This window comes from Pipra filicauda, unplaced genomic scaffold (assembly GCF_003945595.2).
Source record: "Pipra filicauda isolate LSUMZ 115617 unplaced genomic scaffold, ASM394559v2 scaffold30_size5312502_pilon, whole genome shotgun sequence".
Classification (NCBI taxonomy): Eukaryota; Metazoa; Chordata; class Aves; order Passeriformes; family Pipridae; genus Pipra; species Pipra filicauda.
The window spans coordinates 213,652-234,221 of record NW_024104432.1 but is presented as its reverse complement, the minus strand read 5'-3'; the positions used below and the strand labels follow the sequence as shown (position 1 = coordinate 234,221).

At 37.6% G+C, this 20,570-nt stretch overlaps 1 protein-coding gene across 1 annotated transcript in view; it reads right to left on the bottom strand.

Moving 5' to 3' along the window:
• LOC113983508 (GTP-binding protein Rit2) overlaps positions 1 to 20,570 on the bottom strand; it is an 86,484-nt gene that overhangs the window by 8,898 nt on the left and 57,016 nt on the right. The window contains exon 3 of the mRNA XM_039383437.1: positions 10,964 to 11,037. Coding sequence (XP_039239371.1) covers positions 10,964 to 11,037 — 74 coding nt within the window. The remainder of the gene's footprint in view (positions 1 to 10,963; positions 11,038 to 20,570) is intronic.

Here is a 20,570-nt window from a genome sequence, read left to right as displayed (position 1 = left end):
ACAGGCCCGGAAATTAATCTGTAATTTAGAGGACAACCAGCAACCCTTTGTTTAAACTAATTTATTTACTTGGAAAGGGAAATTAAAGAAGAAAGAGAATATTCATAACAGGTGATCTTTGCTGGAAGACACAGGTATCCACTTCTGTGACAAATAGCAGCATTCCTTTTTAGCTGCCTATTTCCAAGGGTTTCCAGGTCAGCTCACCTAGGTAGGCTGATTAACAGGGAGCACATCAGGGTCTTGCCTATGGGCAAGAAGGTGGTCCAAGCTGAGTGAGTCAACTGAATGGATGGTTGGCAACTTAAAAAACACAATTAGAAACACACCAAATATGAAATTCAAGCATAGATTTACATCCCTAGTTTTCACAAAATTTTAGTTTCCACCTGACGCCCTTCCCCACACTTAGTTACTTCAGCATGAACCTGCTCACTCTAGAAACAGGTCTTCAGACTCAGAGAGGAGATGGTATTATACTAGTCCTCAGTTAAGGATTCTTTCTGAAGTGTAATATACTTGTGAGGAAAGAGATGGAGTCCTTCCCACTGGTTAATACATTTTCAAACTCCAACTACAGGAGAGGCTTCATGAAAACTAAAGTCCTGAATATAAAGAACAAATTAATTAAAAATAAATATGGTAATTTCTTAATATAAATTACTGTATCAGGTTAATTCATGATGACACAAGTCTCGTCTTCATCCAAATGAGTCTGAGACTTTGAACTGATACGTCTAAACTATCACCCTTTCTGCAAGTCACAAATTTGTGAGGTGTAGTTTAGTTGTTGACTTTAAATCTATATTAGAGACAATCTATTTTCATCATTACTGAAATCACGTTGTTTCCCACAAGTGGGTTTATAGATTCAGGTTCCCCTTCTCTTTTCAGCTATGATACTGCTTCCCATCATATCTGGTACTGCTCACAGTCACAGACCCTGCAGGATTAAGTCTCATGAAAATCAGGTGTAGATGTTCCTTCCCATCCTGAACACTGATGGATGACTATTTCACTGCCCCTTTACTAACTGCAGAGCATTTTATATGCGCTCACTATTCTGTATTCACATGTCTGCATCATGACTGGCTTATGCAGGAAGATTGAACTACACTAGCCTGATAGAAAAAAAAAAATAAGTAAAGATGAATTAATAAGGGAAACAAAAGACCGACAAGAGTAACTTCCAATAAAATAACTCAAGATTACAAAATATAGCATCATACAGTGACCCTTCTTTCTTACTGAGGAACTACTAAATAATCTGCACTGGCACTCAGACCCTCCCTTCTGATACAGCTTCTCTTCACTGAGATTCCCAGTGTTCCCACTCTAATTGCCCTCCTGCCTCCAGGTGATAATATATTTGCCAGTTTTCTGCAACTGTGCTTTTGTTAACTTTATTAATCCTACTCTTGCCAAGATGGTTTGTCATACATAATAATGAAATACACAGTCTGTCACCTGGGAGATGATATCTACTTTTCATTCACCCCAAAATATGGATGGAATCATCATATCAATTCTCCCCAATGCCAGTGAAAACGCCTTGGTGCTACACTCACTAACTCAGAGAACTGTCTTTTTCTTTCATATTAATGCTAATAGTCTCTCTCTTAGGGATAAACACCTAAGTAATTTTCTCCTAAATGCAGGCACTGAAGCAATCTTCATCGTTAACTGCTTCTAAAACCCCCAAATGCATTTGGTTTATCATGTGCCACATAATACTTTTTCCCCCTTCTCATTGATATGCAAGAAAGGATAAAGCCAGTTTTCACCTTTTATCACAAATGTATCATAAATGGTTAAAGGGAAAAAAATAACAGCTTGATAAGTACATTTTAGTAAACAGCAGAGATAGGGGAAAAAAAAAAAGAGAGAAACAACCCACTAGTAAAGAGGTAATGACTGCAGCTATGAACAAGGGCTTGCCAGGGATTCAAACGTGCTCTTGTCAGCTTACGTGGGCATCACAGGCTTCCACCTTTCCCAGCGAGGCCTGTGCAGCCTTGCAGAAGTAAACCAGGACACTCTGGAGTCAGACACCTCATTGCTCTGACAAATGACTGCAAATGATATTCTGGCTTGCATATATATTCTCTCATGATGACTTCCATAACAAGTGTGCTTACTTTAAAAATTCCACCACATTGTTATTTCCCTCCCTGCCCCTGCAGAGATATAATTTGAGCTAAGAATCTGAAAAGGGGGGGAAGGAAGAAGAAAACAACCTGCAGAGTGGCTATTTTTGACTTTTGTAGAATTTAATCAATAGTGAACACATTTCTGCAACTCAAATTTAGCTCAATGTTTAAATGAGGGATACGTTCCCTGAGGACTACATAAATCACCACCAAAAATGAATGTGAAATACCTGTGTTATAGCTGCATGGATTTTGTATTGCTTACAATACTAACATCCAGTGTGACTCCGTGACACGAAAGGACCAAGTTGTCATGTCCCCGTGACTTCCAGCACAAAGGAGATCCCAATGTTCTTTTTTTCTTTCCATTTGAGCAAATATTTCTGGAGCAACTGGGATGGTCAGGCAGCATTATATGGACAGTTATAGTCATTGGGCTGGCATCTATCTGTAGTCCTGGATCACTGCTCTCAGTGACATTCTAGGGACTTGTGGGAACAGAGACTATGCTGAGACATGGATGGTGTGTCACATCCACTGCGAGCAGCTCACAAAATGTCTAAGGTCCCTTCACCTGACATGCAGCTATCCAGCTTTAAGAGATTTCAATGGGACCAACTCTTCTCTGTCAAACTTTTTTAAGAATTTTAGCATCACTGCCTGAATTCAAAATACATTGAAGTTTAAATCCAGATCCATTATTATGAAATATTGGCCTTAAAGTAAATTAGGGATAGTTAAACTAAACCTAATTCACTTCTGGTGGGGGAGATGACACTTGTTTTCAGGTCCATAGCCTCTGTGCATGCCTATAAAACAGGGGTATATTTTCATTGCTTCAGGAAAAATGTTAAAAAGACAAAGGCAGAGCTCCAAAACTGTAAGTCATGAGGTACCTAAGTTAGATCAATAGATCCAGTTGAGAAAGAGAAGGCTCCAGGGAGACTTTAGAGCAGCTTCCAGCACCTAAAGGAGCTCCAAGAGAGCTGAAGAGGGACTTCAGACAAGGGCCTGGAGTGATAGCATAAGGAGGAATGGCTTTAAACTGACAGAAGGCAGGGTTAGATTGGATATTAAGAAGAAATTCTAGGCCCTGAGGGTGCAGAGGCTCTGGCACAGGTTGCCCAGATAAGCAGTGGCTGCCCCATCCCTGAAAGTGTCCAAGGCCAGGTTAGACAGGACTTGGAGAAACCCGGTCTAGTGGAAGGTGTCCCTGCCCATGGTAGAGGGTTCAGTCACTTCCAACCCAAAGCATTCTATGATTCTATGATCCTGAAAGATCACAGTCACTTCTGAGATACGCCAAAAGACAAGTCCAGAACTCATCTGCAAGTCCAAAAGAGCGCAGTCTGACTTCAGCTTACTTCCAGGTGTTACTCAGGTACCCCACTGATTTCTTACACGGGTGCAGTCAACGTAGTTACTGCTAAGCTTTTGAGGTTTTTTTTTTTTCTTTTTAAAAGAAAAGATTGTTCCCTGGCATGGTCCATATGACATCATCCTATGGTTCTGAAAACAACCTGGAACACCCATGGCAACAATTTACTCTCCTCATCCATTGGGCACAAAATAAAAGAAGGCACAAAAACCTTTCAAGCAATGCAAGCTATGCAAGCTTTCTCCTATGGAAGCGAGAAAATACGTATTCAAAATATAACATGTTGAGGGGAAAGAAAAATTAAAAAAAAAAAGAAAAAAACAGAAAATTTTTCATATTTTCACTATTTTATTCAATTCCCACTTTGCTCCTGAATTCCTTTCTGAAAAATTTATATCTTCTGAAAAGATTATAAAGGAGAGGTAACAAGAAATGGAGTTCAAGATGGTTCACTTTTTCTGTTTTGTTGGTGTTCTTGTTTTTGTTTTTGTGCTGGTTTTGGTTGTTAGTTTGCTTTTGTTTGGGTTTTTGTTTGTTTGTTTGTATTGGTTTGGTTTGGTTTGGTTTGGTTTGGTTTGGTTTGGTTTGGTTTGGTTTGGTTGGTTTGTTTGTTTTTTATAGTGGTGAATTTCACTTCCAGAGTTCTGGGGCAAAGATATTGAAACTTCAGCTGCAAAGACATCCTTTGTTTTTAGGTTTTTCCATTCCTCTCTTGGTACTGTGACATAAAAATGACATTTTTAGAAACTACTTGCAGCAGTTCTTCTCATGCAGTTTTGCAAGGTAAAGGTTTGATAACACCACACAACTTTTTGCTTCTATTCTCTTTGTCTGGAGACACCACCATTCAGTGTATTAGGTAAAGAATCCAGCAGGTACAGAATAGCATAAAAGGCACTTTTTGAAAATTCCAGTTCTTTGGGACAACCTACATTTCCTGAGAAGCTTTAACATCCTGTTCTGAAAAAGATCCTTCTCTTGGTCACTTGGTCAGGTGAAAAGGCACCATGTGGTGCTGTAATACGTGCTTGTATTCCCAGCATTCAAGCCAAATTTTTAGTCCTGGAAATACCTTTATGATGTCAGCTTCGTGAAAACTGATAGAGGGAAAAGACAGTCTTCTGCCCACTGGAGTCCCTGGTTAGTGTACATCTGCTTGATAACAAGCAGCTTTTGATAGCAAACCTCTGTAAAATGGAATTCCTAGTGAGACTATCTAGGATAGTCACATATACATAAAGAAATCAGGACACAGAGTATGTCCAGTGTCTGCTGGGTCATCAAAGTGCTTCAATGACATTCTACAGTGGAAAGAAAACATACAGAATAGTTTCTAATGCTGGAAGAAAAGGCAAATTTACATTATCACAATGTGATAATGTGGAGGACCTGGATAAAGTTTACTCATATGGGATGTGTTTATATAGGTGTTTTCCATACAATATACAGCAGAACAAAATAAACAAAAAAAACCCCCTCAAACCCCAAATAAATAAATAAAAAATAAAATTAAAGGTAATGATAATAATAAAGAACCAAAACACAAAGAAAAACCCCAAAACAACCAAAAAAACCAACAAGGAAATACTACAAGGAAAAATTTGGAAAGAAGAAAAAAAGATTTTGCTATTTTTATCAAAATTTATAATAACATATTTTCTGCTTTTAAATGTTTTCATTTTCTTAAAAAAATATAAATCAAGTAGCAACATCACTGTATATTTATCTGGTTTTTTTAAGTTGTTAGTTAGACAAAAAACAGTGAAAGAAAACATTTCAAGAAAAAACACAAAGAAGACTTTATTGAAAGAGAACAGAAAACACTGGAAAGTGTTCTTCCACCTGCAATACGGAACCTGCACCACTGACTTTTCTTAAGTGGAATGGTAGCAAGGGGCAGGAAATCAGTGCTGTCAGACTCAATCAGTGCTGATGTTCACCCTAAATCCTTGCCCCTCTCAACATGTTATTGCATCTGTTTCACAGAAAGATAAATGAAGACCTAGAAATACAAACGGATCAACCCTTTATTGCATCATGATTCACTCATTGCAGGGATAAAAAAGGAAACTGGGAATTTTGGCTGTTGCCAGTTGCCTGTTCCTTCTTCGCTAATATACTCTTTTTTCTTTTTGGCAGCATATGCCTAGATCTTTTCCTACTGAAGAATATTTTGCCCATAATTTGAAGGAAATTGGTGCCATGTCTGCAATTTCATCTGTGATTTATTGTAACAGTTTTGTTTTCTTTTTCACTCAGTATCTGTGCCTATTAAGTGTGTCTTCAAAATCTGTCCACTGCCGAATAAAATGACTGGGTCAAGGGAGAGATTTTAGTTCTTTCCAGAAAGTACAGAGCAATTTGTCTTGAGAATCCACATAATTTCCAGTGCTAGGGTTTGACTTTCTAAGTTTGTCATCAACAGCCTATGAAAAAAACAGCATACAAAGAAGATAAAACTAATGTTCTTCGCTTAATACAGTGTTAATGGTTGCTGCTTACTTCACTGCCCCTATGCTTTAAAAATAAAGTGGATTTCATTTACGCACTTCAGTACCTAGCAGAAAGCACACTCAAATTATTTTCCCCTCATAAGAACACGCTGTAAAGGCCCATTAAGACATAATTACTGCCAAAAAGGAATCTTACATTTCCTTGAGATAAGCTGCAGTAGTGTACTTTGATATTTGACTTCCATTGATTCGGGATTAGAGCAGCACGTTTAGATAATAAGCAGAAGGATCTTAGATAACAGCCTGAGTGAATCATCGGACCATAGTGTTTAGTCTGAGAAAGTGTGTTTATCTGAAGGGCTCTTGGGACTAATACAGATCCTCTTCAAAGCTTGAAGCAGGGGGTAAGAATCATAGTCCTGCAGGCTGGCAGGATAAACATGTCCTGTGATTTGCTAGCAATTTGAGAGATGGATTCCAGTATAGAGCGCACTGTTGCTGTCAGGTTGAAAAGTGTCTGCCTGGAAATGAATTCACGCGCACACAGCTCCAGACAAAGGAAAATCTCCCTGAAATGGCATGCCATCACATTTTAAGGCCAATTTTTCAAGTCTCTGACTCACACCTGGGAAATATACTGGTGCACTAAGTTTATCATAAAAAGCCCACATTTTAGCAGACAAAAATTGGTGCAATAATCTCGAAATGTACTGTCTCACTGACAGGTACGGAAATCCATATTCCTGTGGATTTGCCTGCTTTGTGTCTGAAAACAATTTTGCCTTTTTTAATAGAGTCACAGAGTCATCTCAGATTGGTTTTCAGTGAAGGGAACTCTGCTGCTTTTTTAGTGTTCGGCGTGAGGTTTGAACAGAGAGATTGGGTAATGTGTCATAGAGAGGAAAGCTGCGGCAGGAATAAAAGCTCCTGTGTCAGTCAACAGTTTATAAATACAGCAGGAGAGATAACTGCTGCGTGTGCTCCACGAGAAGCATACTTCTGGGCTCCAGAAGTAGCAACATATTTTTAAGTTAAAGGAGAGGCTGATAAAACACAAAGGAATGAACAGAAGGTTCCTACAACTCTGTGTGGAAGGTTTTTGTGCGCGGTTGGAGCAGCCGGGAGTTGTCGCTCTCTGAGAATAATTGTGAAGGGAACTGAATACAGAATAAAGAGCTTGAGGTCTGAATGCCCTTTCATTTGCACCCACAAGTTTCCCCGAAATCAAAGAGCTTATGTCAGTTTGAATCGAATGTATGTAAAAGTAGATTAGTTTTCCAACACTTTGGATAAGAAAGGAGAAATCCCAGAACCACCTCCCCAAACACCACTTCCAAACTCAACAGACAGAAGCACATGGGTGAATTTCAAGGGAGAGTTCCTCAACAAATGTCTCATGGATATGGGTGAACAAGGAAGTTCAAGCTATCTTTATAGATAATCATTTGTGCTTCCTGGTTTCCACTAAGATTTTCCAATATACATCACATGCCACATTGTACATAGCCTTGAGAGTTTTGAGAGTTAAAAGTTAGCAAAATAAACTTCCTCAGTTTTGTAAATGTGACCTCAATCTCACATTTACCCTCTGTTCAGTTTTATTTGCTTTTTTGGTTTGTTTTATTTGAAATGTAGATGCAAAAAGAAAACTTTTTGTTTAAGGAGATTACTTCTATTTAAAGAGCCAAAGGCATCACCGATAGCTAACTAAAGGAATTACTGATAGCTTCTTCTACATTCACTATGCCATTGAAAAAGAAAAAACAACATCATTTTTTTGTTCATTTTGTTGCTGCACAACAGGTTTTTGGTAGGAATTGCTCAAGAAAGGTCTGTTTATGGCAATACAGCTAAGAGGAGCTACATCAGCAATACCTGCTCTTGAAACTCTCTGAGGTAAACACAACCTTATTCTGTCTGAGGTTGATTGTGGTGAGCAAAGACAGGCTACCCAGCTGGCAGGTGTAGAGGGTGGTGAAAGCAGGTGCAGTGAGTTCGGTGAAGCTTAACTACTTACACTGGCCCTTACATTCATTAACAAAATGCCTCTTGTTTTACCTTCAGCGGAAAAAAAGTATTGGAATAGCACAAAAGGACAAATGAAGATGCATAAAACATGGATCCAGAGTTTATGGAACATCAGTTTGCTTCCTGAGAGAAGCAGTTGGTTGCATTTATTAGTGTCTATCTATATGCAAAAGAAGATAAAGATCAGTAACTAGATGAACCATACAAATAGTTTACTAATGTTCCTGTTTTTCACTTTGTTTGAATGTTTTTTAACTTCAGAAATTTGAGAACCATAAATGTATTCCTGAACCACCATCTGTCTTTTTAGTGCCTCAAACTGCATCTAACAGTTAAAATATCAAAGATTTTTATCTAGTGTCAGGTATGAATTCTCATGTGGATTTTTAGCTCTAGATTGTTAATAACAAAGTATATGAATTATTATTAATTAATTTGGTCAGCGTTGAAGTCTTCAATTACTGTATAGGTACAGTAAGGAAAGGAGAAGATATTTGTTGAAACATATCCTCAAGCACAACAACAAAGTACATTAACTTCAGTTGGTTTCTCTATTGACTTCCTGTGTTTCCCAAATAGGGATGAATTACAATTTTAGCTCCTTTATCTTCTGAAGTGATTAAAGTCATTATTCAAAGCTAATGATGAAGTATTTATAACTGCGAGGGCACCCAGAGAAATGAGATTTCCATTGCATGATTTAGAAGCTGTAACACCATCTCTAATTTAACACAAAACTTAGGTAAAAAAATTCAGCAAGGCAGCATCAGAGCACACACCATTGACAGCACAAGTGGGTGTCTTGGATTTTTACCCTGAGTCACCAAAGTCAGAGCAGAAATTCAGGATGAGCTTCAGTGAGAGCAACATTAAGTCCTCTGTGAAGAAAGAGGCTATTTCAGCTGTTGACTTCAATGGGAGTTGGATTAGGTCTTGATTTATTCTGGAACTGTGTAGTAGAGAGGCAACAAATCCAAAGACATCTGCAAAGACAAGCAGCTAAATCCAGGGCACTTAGAATGGACAGCCCCTGAAAAATAGCAGGGAAGGAAAGTGGGAAGAGCTTCCTAACACAGTGACACTGGGACGTGCTTCAGTGATGACAGTCGCCACTGGAACAACAGGGAAATTTAAAACAGAGATTTTCTCATATCAATTCAGCTCGGTGGAATCAATCCAACTGAAGTAGAATAGCTGTGGCCAGGCTGCACAGTGGCCTGGGATGATGTATCTGCAGAGTGTGGTGCTTCTGCCACAGCTCTCTGCTTGCTATGAAGAAGAGTGGCTGAGGGAACAGGGGAGGTTTAAATGGGATCTTAAGAAAAAATTTCTTCACTGAAAGGATTGTCGATCACTGGTGCAGGCCTCCCAGGGCAGTGGTGGAGTCACCATCCCTAGAGGGATTGAAAAGACATGTAGATGTGGCACTTGGGTACATGGTTTAGTGGTGGGTTTGGTAGGGCTGGGGAATAGTTGGACTCAATTATCTTAAAGATCTTTTCCAACCTTAAAAATTCTGATTCCAGGAAATACCTGTACTGCATTTTATTACTATCATTAGATGCCAAGGACCTCTAAAATTATGACTCCTTCTAGAAACAAATCTCAAAACTCTCTATCTTTACTATTGCTCTTAGCAGCTTTCACTGACTGCATTATTCTCATTTCATTTCTTACCTTACAATTGTCTGTTCTGTTAAAATTCTTAATCTGGGCAATCATATCCATACCCCATAAAGTAAGAATGAGGCTTAGTTCTAGTTTTTTTATATGATCAAAAATAAAACAAAAATGCAAAAATTATACAGTTTTATGGGGGATTTTTCCCAAAATTTGAACATGCCTGACAATAGATGAGTTTCCTTAAATTCCTGGCAGCAGACTGCATTCCCCACCATTTGCAGTGCCCAGATCAGGTACACCCAGACATCTGAGGAGTAGATATCAAGGCTTCCAGGCTTCTACTTCCTAAATCTTTGTTTGCTTATTTGTTTTAAGTACCTGTTCTCCTTGTTGGTTATCTTGTTCCTGTACAAGGTTCACACACATTATGGAAACTGGTAAAATTTTCGAAGCCTTCAGGCAGAACCTAAGACACACCTCAGGAAAAGATCAACAACTGGCAGCAAGTGTTTGCTTTGATTAAATAGTAAAAATATGTTAAGACTGAAAGAGAATGAACTGAGTCAGGTAGAAGAAATTCTTGTATTTAACTCTTTTGTCTTCATTATTGTACGTGAAAATTAGTTCCCTGAGTGATGTTCACATGAGCACATACATGTTGTCACAGAAATCACAGAAACAGAGAATGGCTTCTGTTGGAAGAGACCTTAAAGATTGTCTCGTTCCAACACCCTGCCATGGGCAGGGACACTTTCCACTAGATCAGGTTGCTCCAAGCCCCGTGAAATCCATCCTTGGACACTTCCAGGGATAGGGCAGCCACAGCTTCTCTAGGCAACCTGTATGTGTGCTACTTTTGGCATTAAGACCTTTTCCTTCTTGGTCAGCATTTGATATTTAAATATAGTGTGGGGAGGAGAAGAGGTGTAACAAGATACTTAATCTACAAGTAAGACCAGAAAATTCCTGAAGTATACACAGAAAAGCAGGAGTGAGAAAGACATAAGACAAACTAATAACAGCATTTATTCATTCCATTATTGTGATAGATATTCCTGTAAGAAAGAGAAAAAGAAACAAACAGCTTTTTGTCTTTTGCTTATTTAAACTTTGCTTATTTAAACCCTTCTCCTAAAATTTGGAAGTTAAACTATGCTATACTGCAGCACTGCTTTAATCTTCTCCTTTGTTAATTCCTCGGTGTTATTCTGCCACTGGTACTTTTATGTTTGAATAGGGAACCTCTTTTCTAGCTGTATGACCTGTAAATCTGAGGTTAAAATCTTTGAGTTTTTCTCTGATTGAATGATTCACATTGAAAAATTACTCACCTGCCCAGCAGTGTCTAGAATGTCCAAATAGGCTGGTTCATCATCGATTCGGACTTGAGTTTTATAGGCATCCTCTGAAAGACACGGTGCAGTTTGATTAAGCATATGAGTGGCTCAGAGAATGGAAAATGAAATAGTTTTGCCAGTTTGGAGTAGGCTTTTCAAAAGCTCTTCAGTCTGACCTAACTTTGCTTTACTTCAAGTCAAAAAGTCCCTTTTTGAAATCCTATCATCACTACAAACTATTAGTAAAAGAGAGTCCTTTCTATCACATACCTCAAAATATAAAAATTAAATTTATCTTTCTTTAAAAGGGTAGCACAGACCACAGGTGCTGTTTAAGTCACAAAGATTCAGTGATGTTGCGCTGGTACTATGCAGGAGAGAGGTTTTTGCTTACCACAATGATCCTTCCACAGAGCTTTTCTAGCACATAATTTCAATTTAAGAATTGTCTAAATTATTGGGATAGACTCCTTATGGCTGAAGGGGGCTCCTGCCTCAGGTATGTCAGAACAGTTATTTAAACTTCCGTATATCTCCAAGAGAGGCTGAGGATAGATTTTTTTTTTTGAATAAATTCTATAATCAGTGTCCTCACACTTTTCATTGCTGGGGGCGGAGAAGGAAAAACTCTCTTTCATGGGCTGTTCCCTTAGCTCATGATTTTGTCAACCTAAATTTAGAAGAAGAAAAACAAAGAAAAGGTGGATTCCTATTTATACAAGATGTTTTCCTCACATTTCAATTTCATTCCCCTCTCAACATTTGCATTTTCTTCATAAGATTAAAAGGAGCTTAGATACTGTTCCATGTTTATACTTGAAATAGTCTTGGAACTTATCTATGTTGTTTAATTAAACAATAATGTAGAGCAGTCTGAGTGGGTTTTGTGGCTGACATTATGCATTGGCTGTGCACTGAGGCATGAAGACAAGTGCTTTTGATGTGTCTGAGAGGTGTCATTAATCATCATCAGAATATAGCTAGGCCTATCCAAACAGTCAATCCTGCCAGAGACCCTCAGGACTGGGCTCTCAATAAATGTTGAGATAATATTGGGATTATAATATGGGATTATACTGTAGGTGGATGTAATTCTCAAGACATTACAGTTTGTGCCATAATATGTGTATTGCATCATATAGCACTTTATAAAAGCATGTGAAAACCTGCTTTCTACCTGCACAAGAGAAAAACTAAAGCATTTGGATGCAAATGGTTCTGGACAACCTTAACTCAGGACCCCTCATATGCAGCCAGAGAATTGCTATCTTTAATGACATTATCACATACAATATTTTCCACGACTCTCCTCTTTACTCTGGGCCTCAGCTCAGCAAATTAATAGGCATGTGCCTTGCTTTAAACAAATACCTAATCCACTTGATATTAGGATGGCTCAGAGACTTAATTAATTGCATGATACGTTGCCATGCTGAGAAAGCCAGACCAAGCCAACCAGCAGATGTTTTGGTTAATAGATCTTTTTGTAGGGATTGCTGAATAAGAAACTCTGTGCCAAAGGGAGGTCATATAGAAGGAACTGGCTACTTGCAGTTTAAGTAATCTGTTATCACAGTGGTATCTGCAGTAGATTTATTTTCTTCTTTCTTTTTTTATAATTTTCTTGTTAACTAAAAAGTGAAAACAAAATATGGAAATATGCAAAATCAATCATGGTATTTCCTTCATATGAAATCTATTAACACTATCAAGTATTATTGATATAATTCCATGCAGGTGGGTGCCCATTTGCATTACATTACTGTATATATAATTAACATATGACTTGCATAAACTTAACTTGCACTTTTGGCTCTGCAACTGGATTCTCTGAAGCCAATGGTCCTACTTCTCCCTTCAGTTAGACCAATGTGAATTTTAATACAGCAGCTTTAAAAAAGTTAATGCAGAGAGAAATTTGCCGACATAAATTCAGCTTGGATAAAAATGAATCTAAATAAATCCTGTCTTATTTGCCAAGGAAATGAATTGGGAATCCAGAGTTTGTTATAACTAGAAGACCCACTGGCCTCTGAATATAAGTTACAGCTTTCAGTAAGTAAATGTAAGAGATCTACCCTGCTGAGCTACTTCAGGTGTACCCTGATACCACGTCACTGTCGTCAGTGAACTGTCAACTGCTAAAATTGAAGCCGGACTGTATTTATAACCCTTTTCCCTTGCAGAGACAATGCTGAATGCACAAGCACATTTTGTCATTTTCATTTAGTTTGTTTTCCCAAACTACTGACCTTAAAGCATTTCCCAATGAAGTACCAGAATCACTGTCCCAGTTTGATCTTTGATATATGCTAATGTCTTCAGTTGGTGGTGGAGAAACATGTTGTGTTAAGCATTGACCAAGCACATGAATCTGAATGGTTTTCTAGGCAAATGAATTTGGAAAATGCTTTCCACTTACAGGATTTGCTTTTGCCCTGGGAAATGAAGAGATGAAACTGAGAGGAGTTATGAGTTTCCCTTGTAACATTCTCTCTCTGCATATGTGCAAAAAGCACGATAACACAGATAATATAGAAACGCTTAAGTATGTCCTTAGTTGGGGTGTGCTAAGCTGGGGGTATTCTCAAGCATTTGAATGGAAAACAGATGAGAGTTTTAACTCTTACTTAAAGCACATATAAGGGAAGTTCTAAAGCCCCCACTTACCAAAGAAATCACTATTTTGAGCCAACACCCTCATACCAGAGATCACATTGTAGCAGCCACTTATGAGCTGATACCTTCTTAATGCTCAAACCCAGTCACTCCTTTGAAGGACACTATCTTTACATTTATCCTGTGGATTCACTGATTTCTTGAGTTATTAGGATAATGTATACCTTCTAAGGCAGGAGGTAGAAGGAAGATGCATAAATTGAAAACTATGTTTCACATATCATGTGATATGGACCAAGACAAGCCAAGAGTGGAAGGGTACTATTTAGTCCTGTTCTACAATTAGTACTTTTAAACTGGGATTTAATCTCAGAAAGTAGTATAAATAGAGGTTCAGCTCTCTTTCCTGTCTGTTACACAGACAAACACCTTTATTTTATTTAGACTACGAGGCAGAGGCATCAACCCAGAAAGAAACCACCTTCCAGAGATCAAAAGTTGGGTGTGTTTGTATACTGGACCCAGTTAATATGTTTTTGGTTTATTCATAGCTATAATGTTAAGCACAAACCCTGGGTATCTTTGCATGTTTCCCACAGGATTTCAGAAGGGAATACTGTGTGCATAATCTTGTAATTTTAGACAGCACTGTACAAATTATGGTCACATTAAGGAAAGAGAAGCCCTGAGACCCTGCTGTAAAGAGCAGGAACATGCTGTTTGCCTGTGGACAGAGAAGTGAAGATGTTCCCCTGAAATAACATGTGAGTGTATATAAAAAAAAGAGCAGGAAAGTCTTCACCATGAATACTAACAAAATCACTCTCCAATATCCTCTCTTTAAAAATTATTCACATTATTACAAATGATGTCCTGTGTATTTACACTACTCACAATGTTTGAGTACTTTACATTTTCTTTCACCTAATTAATTTATAATATGAGTATAATGTTCCTTTTGAAGTTAATTTGGGGGCTACTAAGCCACTTTACATCCTACAGTTCTAAGGAGGGTTATTTATTAAAAGGCCAAAGTACAGCTGCTGCTTCAGTAAAGTATTAAGACAACATACAAAACAGACATCAGGCAATAAATCACACTATAACTATGTATTTCATATTAAGTTCAAGTCTTTTTCTGTGAGGCTAACTGTAAAGTCTCTATTTTTGGTTTAGGTAATATGTAGTAGAAAGATAGGACATTATAAGAAAAAGACTGTGAATGGAGTTTATTCATATTGCTGTAAAATCTAACAATGTTTCAAACACTGACTGAAACAATGGTCATTTTTTAGGATACTAAAGAAAAAAATGAAACAAAACTCCTCCATCCTTTCAATCTGAATAATATGTGAATATATGAACTGTATAGTTAAAGAGAATTTCTTTTTTATTTTTTTTCCACATGTAATATGGACTTTTTAAAAATCTTATTTCTTATGAAGAATAAAAATAAAAATGAAAATAGATAAAAAATTCATCACAAGGGACAATACCATTTGGATTCCATTATTACTGACCATTTACTGTTTTGCAGGGTGGGAGAAAACAAACAGAGCACCAATTGTTTTTGGAATGGCACTTGTTCCTTTTCCCCTATATCTCATTTAAACCATGAAAAAATGTTTTCTTCAAAGGTTTTTTTTCTAACTTCTGTTTCTTAATTGTTTGATTGCCTATTGTAGTACTACAGAAGAAAGGAAAAAAAATCTTTACAATTTTTAAGCTTTTTGATATCTGGCTTTGTGTGTGTGTGTGTGTGTGTGTGTGTGTGTGTAAAATTAATACATTCTCTTTTTTCAGCTTTCCTTTTCTTATAAGACATCATTCTGGAGACAGAGGTACAGTAATTAATTCAAAGCTGTGTTGCAATCAGTTATCTTAGCACTGGAGAAGCTGAATTCATAAAAAATATATCAAAGTATTTTTTCAGCTATGAGCAGGTAACTGCTTCATGACAAATAGATTTGGATGGTGTACAATTTAAAGGGGAGTTGGAACGGGCTTTTCATCTGCATTACAGACAAGTTCCAGTCCCTGAAATGTAGGTCAGCTGCTTCTTTCTTCCATTTGTTAATTCTGCCTACATGCCTTCTAAATAAATACTCTCTTCTGTCTTATACAATATTAATTGCAGTTAAAACCAATCAGATTCACATATGTAGATGAGCCAAAAGATTGTTTATTTGGCTGAGGAGGTATCAAACCAGCAGAAGGAATCCAAGCTCAGTCAGCCACACCTGGAATTCTGCCTTTTGTTGTTCTCACTGTGTGCCAAAGAAACAGCAGGAGATACAGCTCTTGTTGTGCTTAGATTATCTGCTACAAATGCATTTTAATTTAGCAATGCTCCTGAATTTAGGATGGTCATGAGTCTTTGGCTGGATGGGTGCTGTTTCTATTTACAGCAAGGAATTTTTGAATAGAAAGAGTGGATGAACAGAGATGTAAACCACTGTACCAAATACTACACATAAGCTCCTTCTATTTGAGATAAGAATATGCATGTCATAGGAATTACCCATCAAAATACATTGGTATTACAACCTCCCTTAGCACATAATTATTTTCCTGGAGTATTGGTGTTTTATAATTTGGGTGAACACTGCTATCAGCATTTTGCAGACAAGGACACCAAGTCACAGAAGGTGCCTTCCTATGAGCTATGCACACATGATAAGCAATGGATGGTTTAGAAGAGTAGAACTGACAGATTTGATTGCCTTGTATTCTGTAAATACTCTCATAGATAGCAGTATCCCTTAAAATAATGCAAGTAGGAATATTAGTACTTGACCAGAAACTGGGATATGTAAATATTCCAGTTCTGTTACATCATTCTACATTATATTTGCAATTAAGAACACTTCTTAAGAATATTCTTTCCAGGGATGCTGTTTTTCATTTCTCAGCATTGAACTGCATTTGCCTTTGTGCTGTCACTTCTGTAGCTTTGTCAGGTCTTTGCCAGATCCTTCAGGTTTTGCTCAGTTTTGTGTTAACAGCACAAATTGCCTTCTCCCACCTAAAAAAGCAATAGTGACAGACAACATCATCCCAGGCAGAAGAATCTTGGTGATGGTTTGCAGAAGATATTTGCCTTCCCAAACCCAAAGACAGAAACACTTCCTTCACTAAGCACTCACTTTGAACACCTCAGCTGTTTCTATGAAAGAGACACAGGTAAGTAATGCAGCATTTAATGCAGATATTACCTCTCTGCTAGACTATAAAAAAAGGCCTTGAGGAAATTAAAATAGTGTGAGAAAAAACAAAACATTATTCACGTTAAGTGCTTATCATAAAAGGAATTCATACATTTATTCATTACATATTCAGTTGCATGATGAAAAATACAGTACTTTCTATGTCTCAGTTTTCATTTTAGTATTCAAATTACCATAAACATATTTTCAGATAAGATACTAAACCAAGGTTTTGGCCACATATGTCTTCAGAAAATATTCTGTAATGATGTTTTCAAATGGCCTTGCTAAATTCAAATACATATCACTGTTGCACATTCCAGTTCTCCTTAATTCCAACAGAAGACACAATTCTTCGTTTCCTTTTTTTAGCCTTTGCTCATTTTCATGTCATGCTCTTAACTAAATACTGTGCTCTGTTTTAGAAATTCCTCTGTCTTCAATGGTGCATAAAAACTAATCCTTGAGTGCTCACTGGCAAAGTTGCCCAGAAAAGCTGTGGCTGCCCCATCCCTGAAGGTGTTCAATGTCTGGTTCGACAGGGCTTGGAGCAACCTGGGACAGTAGAAGGTGTCCCTGCCCATCTCAAGAGGATTGGAATGAGATGAGCTTTAAGGTCCCTTCCAATGAAAACCGTTCTATGATTCTGCAATTCATAAGATAATTGATGATTTCAAGGAGTAAAGATGTAAATAGAAGGAGAAAAAAAAACCTACTGTTCTCTAAGGTTGAAAACAAAAGTGCTGAAAAATGTTTGTTGATTTTGTCCTCCTAATATAAGCATTGCTGATATCTTCAGTGGAAAGCAGAAGCATAACTAGACTATGCCCCAATCCTCAAATAAACCTCTGGACTTAATCTTAATCAATGAAATGTGGTGTCTAGATACTTGGAAGGGCATGGGGCATAGAATCATAGAATCACAGAATGGTTTGAGTTTAAGAGACCTTAAAGAATCTTGTTCCAATCCCCCTACCACAGGCAAAGACACTTTCCACTTGACCAGGTTGCTCAAAGCCCCATCCAACCTGGCCCTGAACATCTTCACAGATAACCTGTTGAGCATCTAGAATTGTTGCAGAATAAAAATCTTAGTTTAGGCTCAGTAAGTCCCATGGAGCTCTGACTATTTGTTATCAGCAGTTTTTAACTGAGCCATCTTCACTGTACTCTTGTCTCACTCCTTTACCTTAGTATCTGGCTGCATCTGCTTCCAATAATTCAACTAAAAGCTTCCTCAGCCTAATGGGCATTTCTGTTCAGTTCTCACCTCACTGCAGTGCTCCTCTCCTAATGCCATTATGTATCTGTCTTAAAACAGCTGCTCTCAAATTATCTTCCTCCCTCTTGTTGGGCTGCCTAATGTTTCAGATCTGTGCTCTTCTACAGGGCAAGACTGATAACACCGAGCTGCTGAAGGAGCCTGATTGATTTTCAGCTTTGGATGTGTATGTGCCAGACTTTTTGGTGACTTGAAATGCACCCTGTGCCCTGAAAATTGGGAAATGAGTTATACATTGTACTTTCCGTCTTCTATTTTTTTTTTTTCAGTTGTACCTATGTGTACAAACAGCTCTTCTCTTCTTCGGCATCAGCTTACAGTTTCATTACTATGGTATGCTTTCCTTCTCTGCTGAAAAGCATGGGAAGCAAAAGCAGCTTAATCTCAATTAGTCTTCAGTAAGCACAAAAAAAAAAAATGGCATAAAAGCATTATCTGTGCTCTAAAATGTTTTATGTGTTCAGAATTTCAAGTGAATTGAACTTTGAGCCAGTCAAATCTGGTTTCTCTTCTACCTTTGAGTCCTTGTGGTCATGATGTTTATTAACAAAACAGTTGGAGAAGAAGAAAATGGCTGGCATGGCTTTCAAGAAGAACCAAAATTAAGACTGATTGTCCTGAACGATGTTGCATGGGAGAGGTTTTCTTCTACATGCACTAATCAAGAAGAATACAAAGCATAATGTACAACAGAAAATTCAAGGTAAGATACCCACTTTCAGGCAATGGAGTTAAAAAAACATAAGACCTCAGTAGCCAGCAAAGCAAAGTCATTGCTGCCTTGTCTGGTCATGCAGCACCTTACACACAGTCATATGCCTGTCACCAGGGCTCGAAGTTTTATGACAGTGTATGTTAGCACAACATCTTTAGCCTGTATTCATGGTAGCAAAACCCCTCTCTGCACTACTTGCCCTCCATACAGTCAACACTTGTGCACTTTTGATTTGGGTTCAATTCCAACTCAATATTCTGAAGCAACAGGGCAACAAATCCTTCTAAACTGAGTACTGACAGTTATCCATCCCCATGAGGTATTTCATTACAGAGAGATTAGATATATACACATATATAAGACATCTGTTTGTAGTTTTGTGTGTTCGTGCAGTGGTATGTATGCACCTGTGTATACAAACACAGAGAGACATTAAAGGCTGAGAGTATCATAAATTAATTCCTATGTCAATTAGCTATGATGTCTAAAACTGCTTATCTAGTCCTGCAAAATATATTAGGACCAGGAACAGATTGAAAATTAAACATGAAAAACCACCAACACAAATATCTTCTGCTATAGAAATAGGCTATTTTTATAACTCTACACTAAATATTTTTTTTTTTTATTGTTTGCAAAATTTTATTTTCTAGTTGCAGATAAGAATTTTCCCTCCTTAAAATACAATTTTTATTAGTTAAAGAAAAATAAATATTCACAAGGCCCCATGAAAAGCAGAGCGGTTACAAATTCTAATCAAGGTCAAATTACAGTTTGTAAAACCAAAATGAAGTCTAGAAAACAATGCACCCCTCTTCCTTCTTTTCTGTAAATATATGGATGGAGATGGTCATTCTCATAGCTTAATCTCATATCACATAAGATTCTTCTGGATGTAGTACAGGTCACATCCTTTAAATAATGGGCTACAACTTAGAGGCGGGGATACAGCAGGGATTTGGATGAACGACTGACAAATTTTATCTCAATAATTTGTCCCTGTGCAACAGGTATCGGTCCCAGTGCCAATGCTGTTACCAACAAAGCTCTCATTCATTATTTTAACCTGAAAATAAGCAGATGTATGACTAAATTTGTATAAATTACTATATAGGATATAACTTGTTTCCCAGAAAACTCATCAGCTCTTCATCAGACCTTGTAGTGCAATTCTTCACAAAGACTAAATTTTGTTTGTAAAGTGCCCCACCCATGTGAATAAGACTATTTTTCTCAGAATCAGCTATTGCAGAGAAATTATAATTTCTCTACAAAAGTTGGCAATTTTGCAAGTCAAGGCTAAATATAATTCAGGCAAACCTTTGCACTTGCTGTTGCAAACCACTTGCAATATAGATAATGCTACTAAATATTTAATAAAGGCATATCATTACTTTCTCTGCTTCCAGAAAAATGTCATTTTATCCAAAGCTGTACACGAACAAAGTGAACAAAGTACTCCTGTTTAATCAAAACATGATAATTAACAGGAGTCCAAGTACCCTTATCTTGGGGAACAAGAATAGCAGGTAGCAATTTCACCACTCTTTCAAGTCCGTGATTGTGCTACTGAGTGGGAGGATCGGAGGATCTGACAGCTACAAATTCACTTCTTGTCATTTCAGGGGAAGTAATTAGCGAGTTGACTACATCCACTTGGCTATTAGCTTGGATGGTGCCTTGGATTTAGTAAGGTGTAGATGGCTGCCGGCTTCCATGAAAGAAAGGTTAATGGAAACATTTGTCCTGTGATGAAGAATTTTGAATTGAGTGTGATAA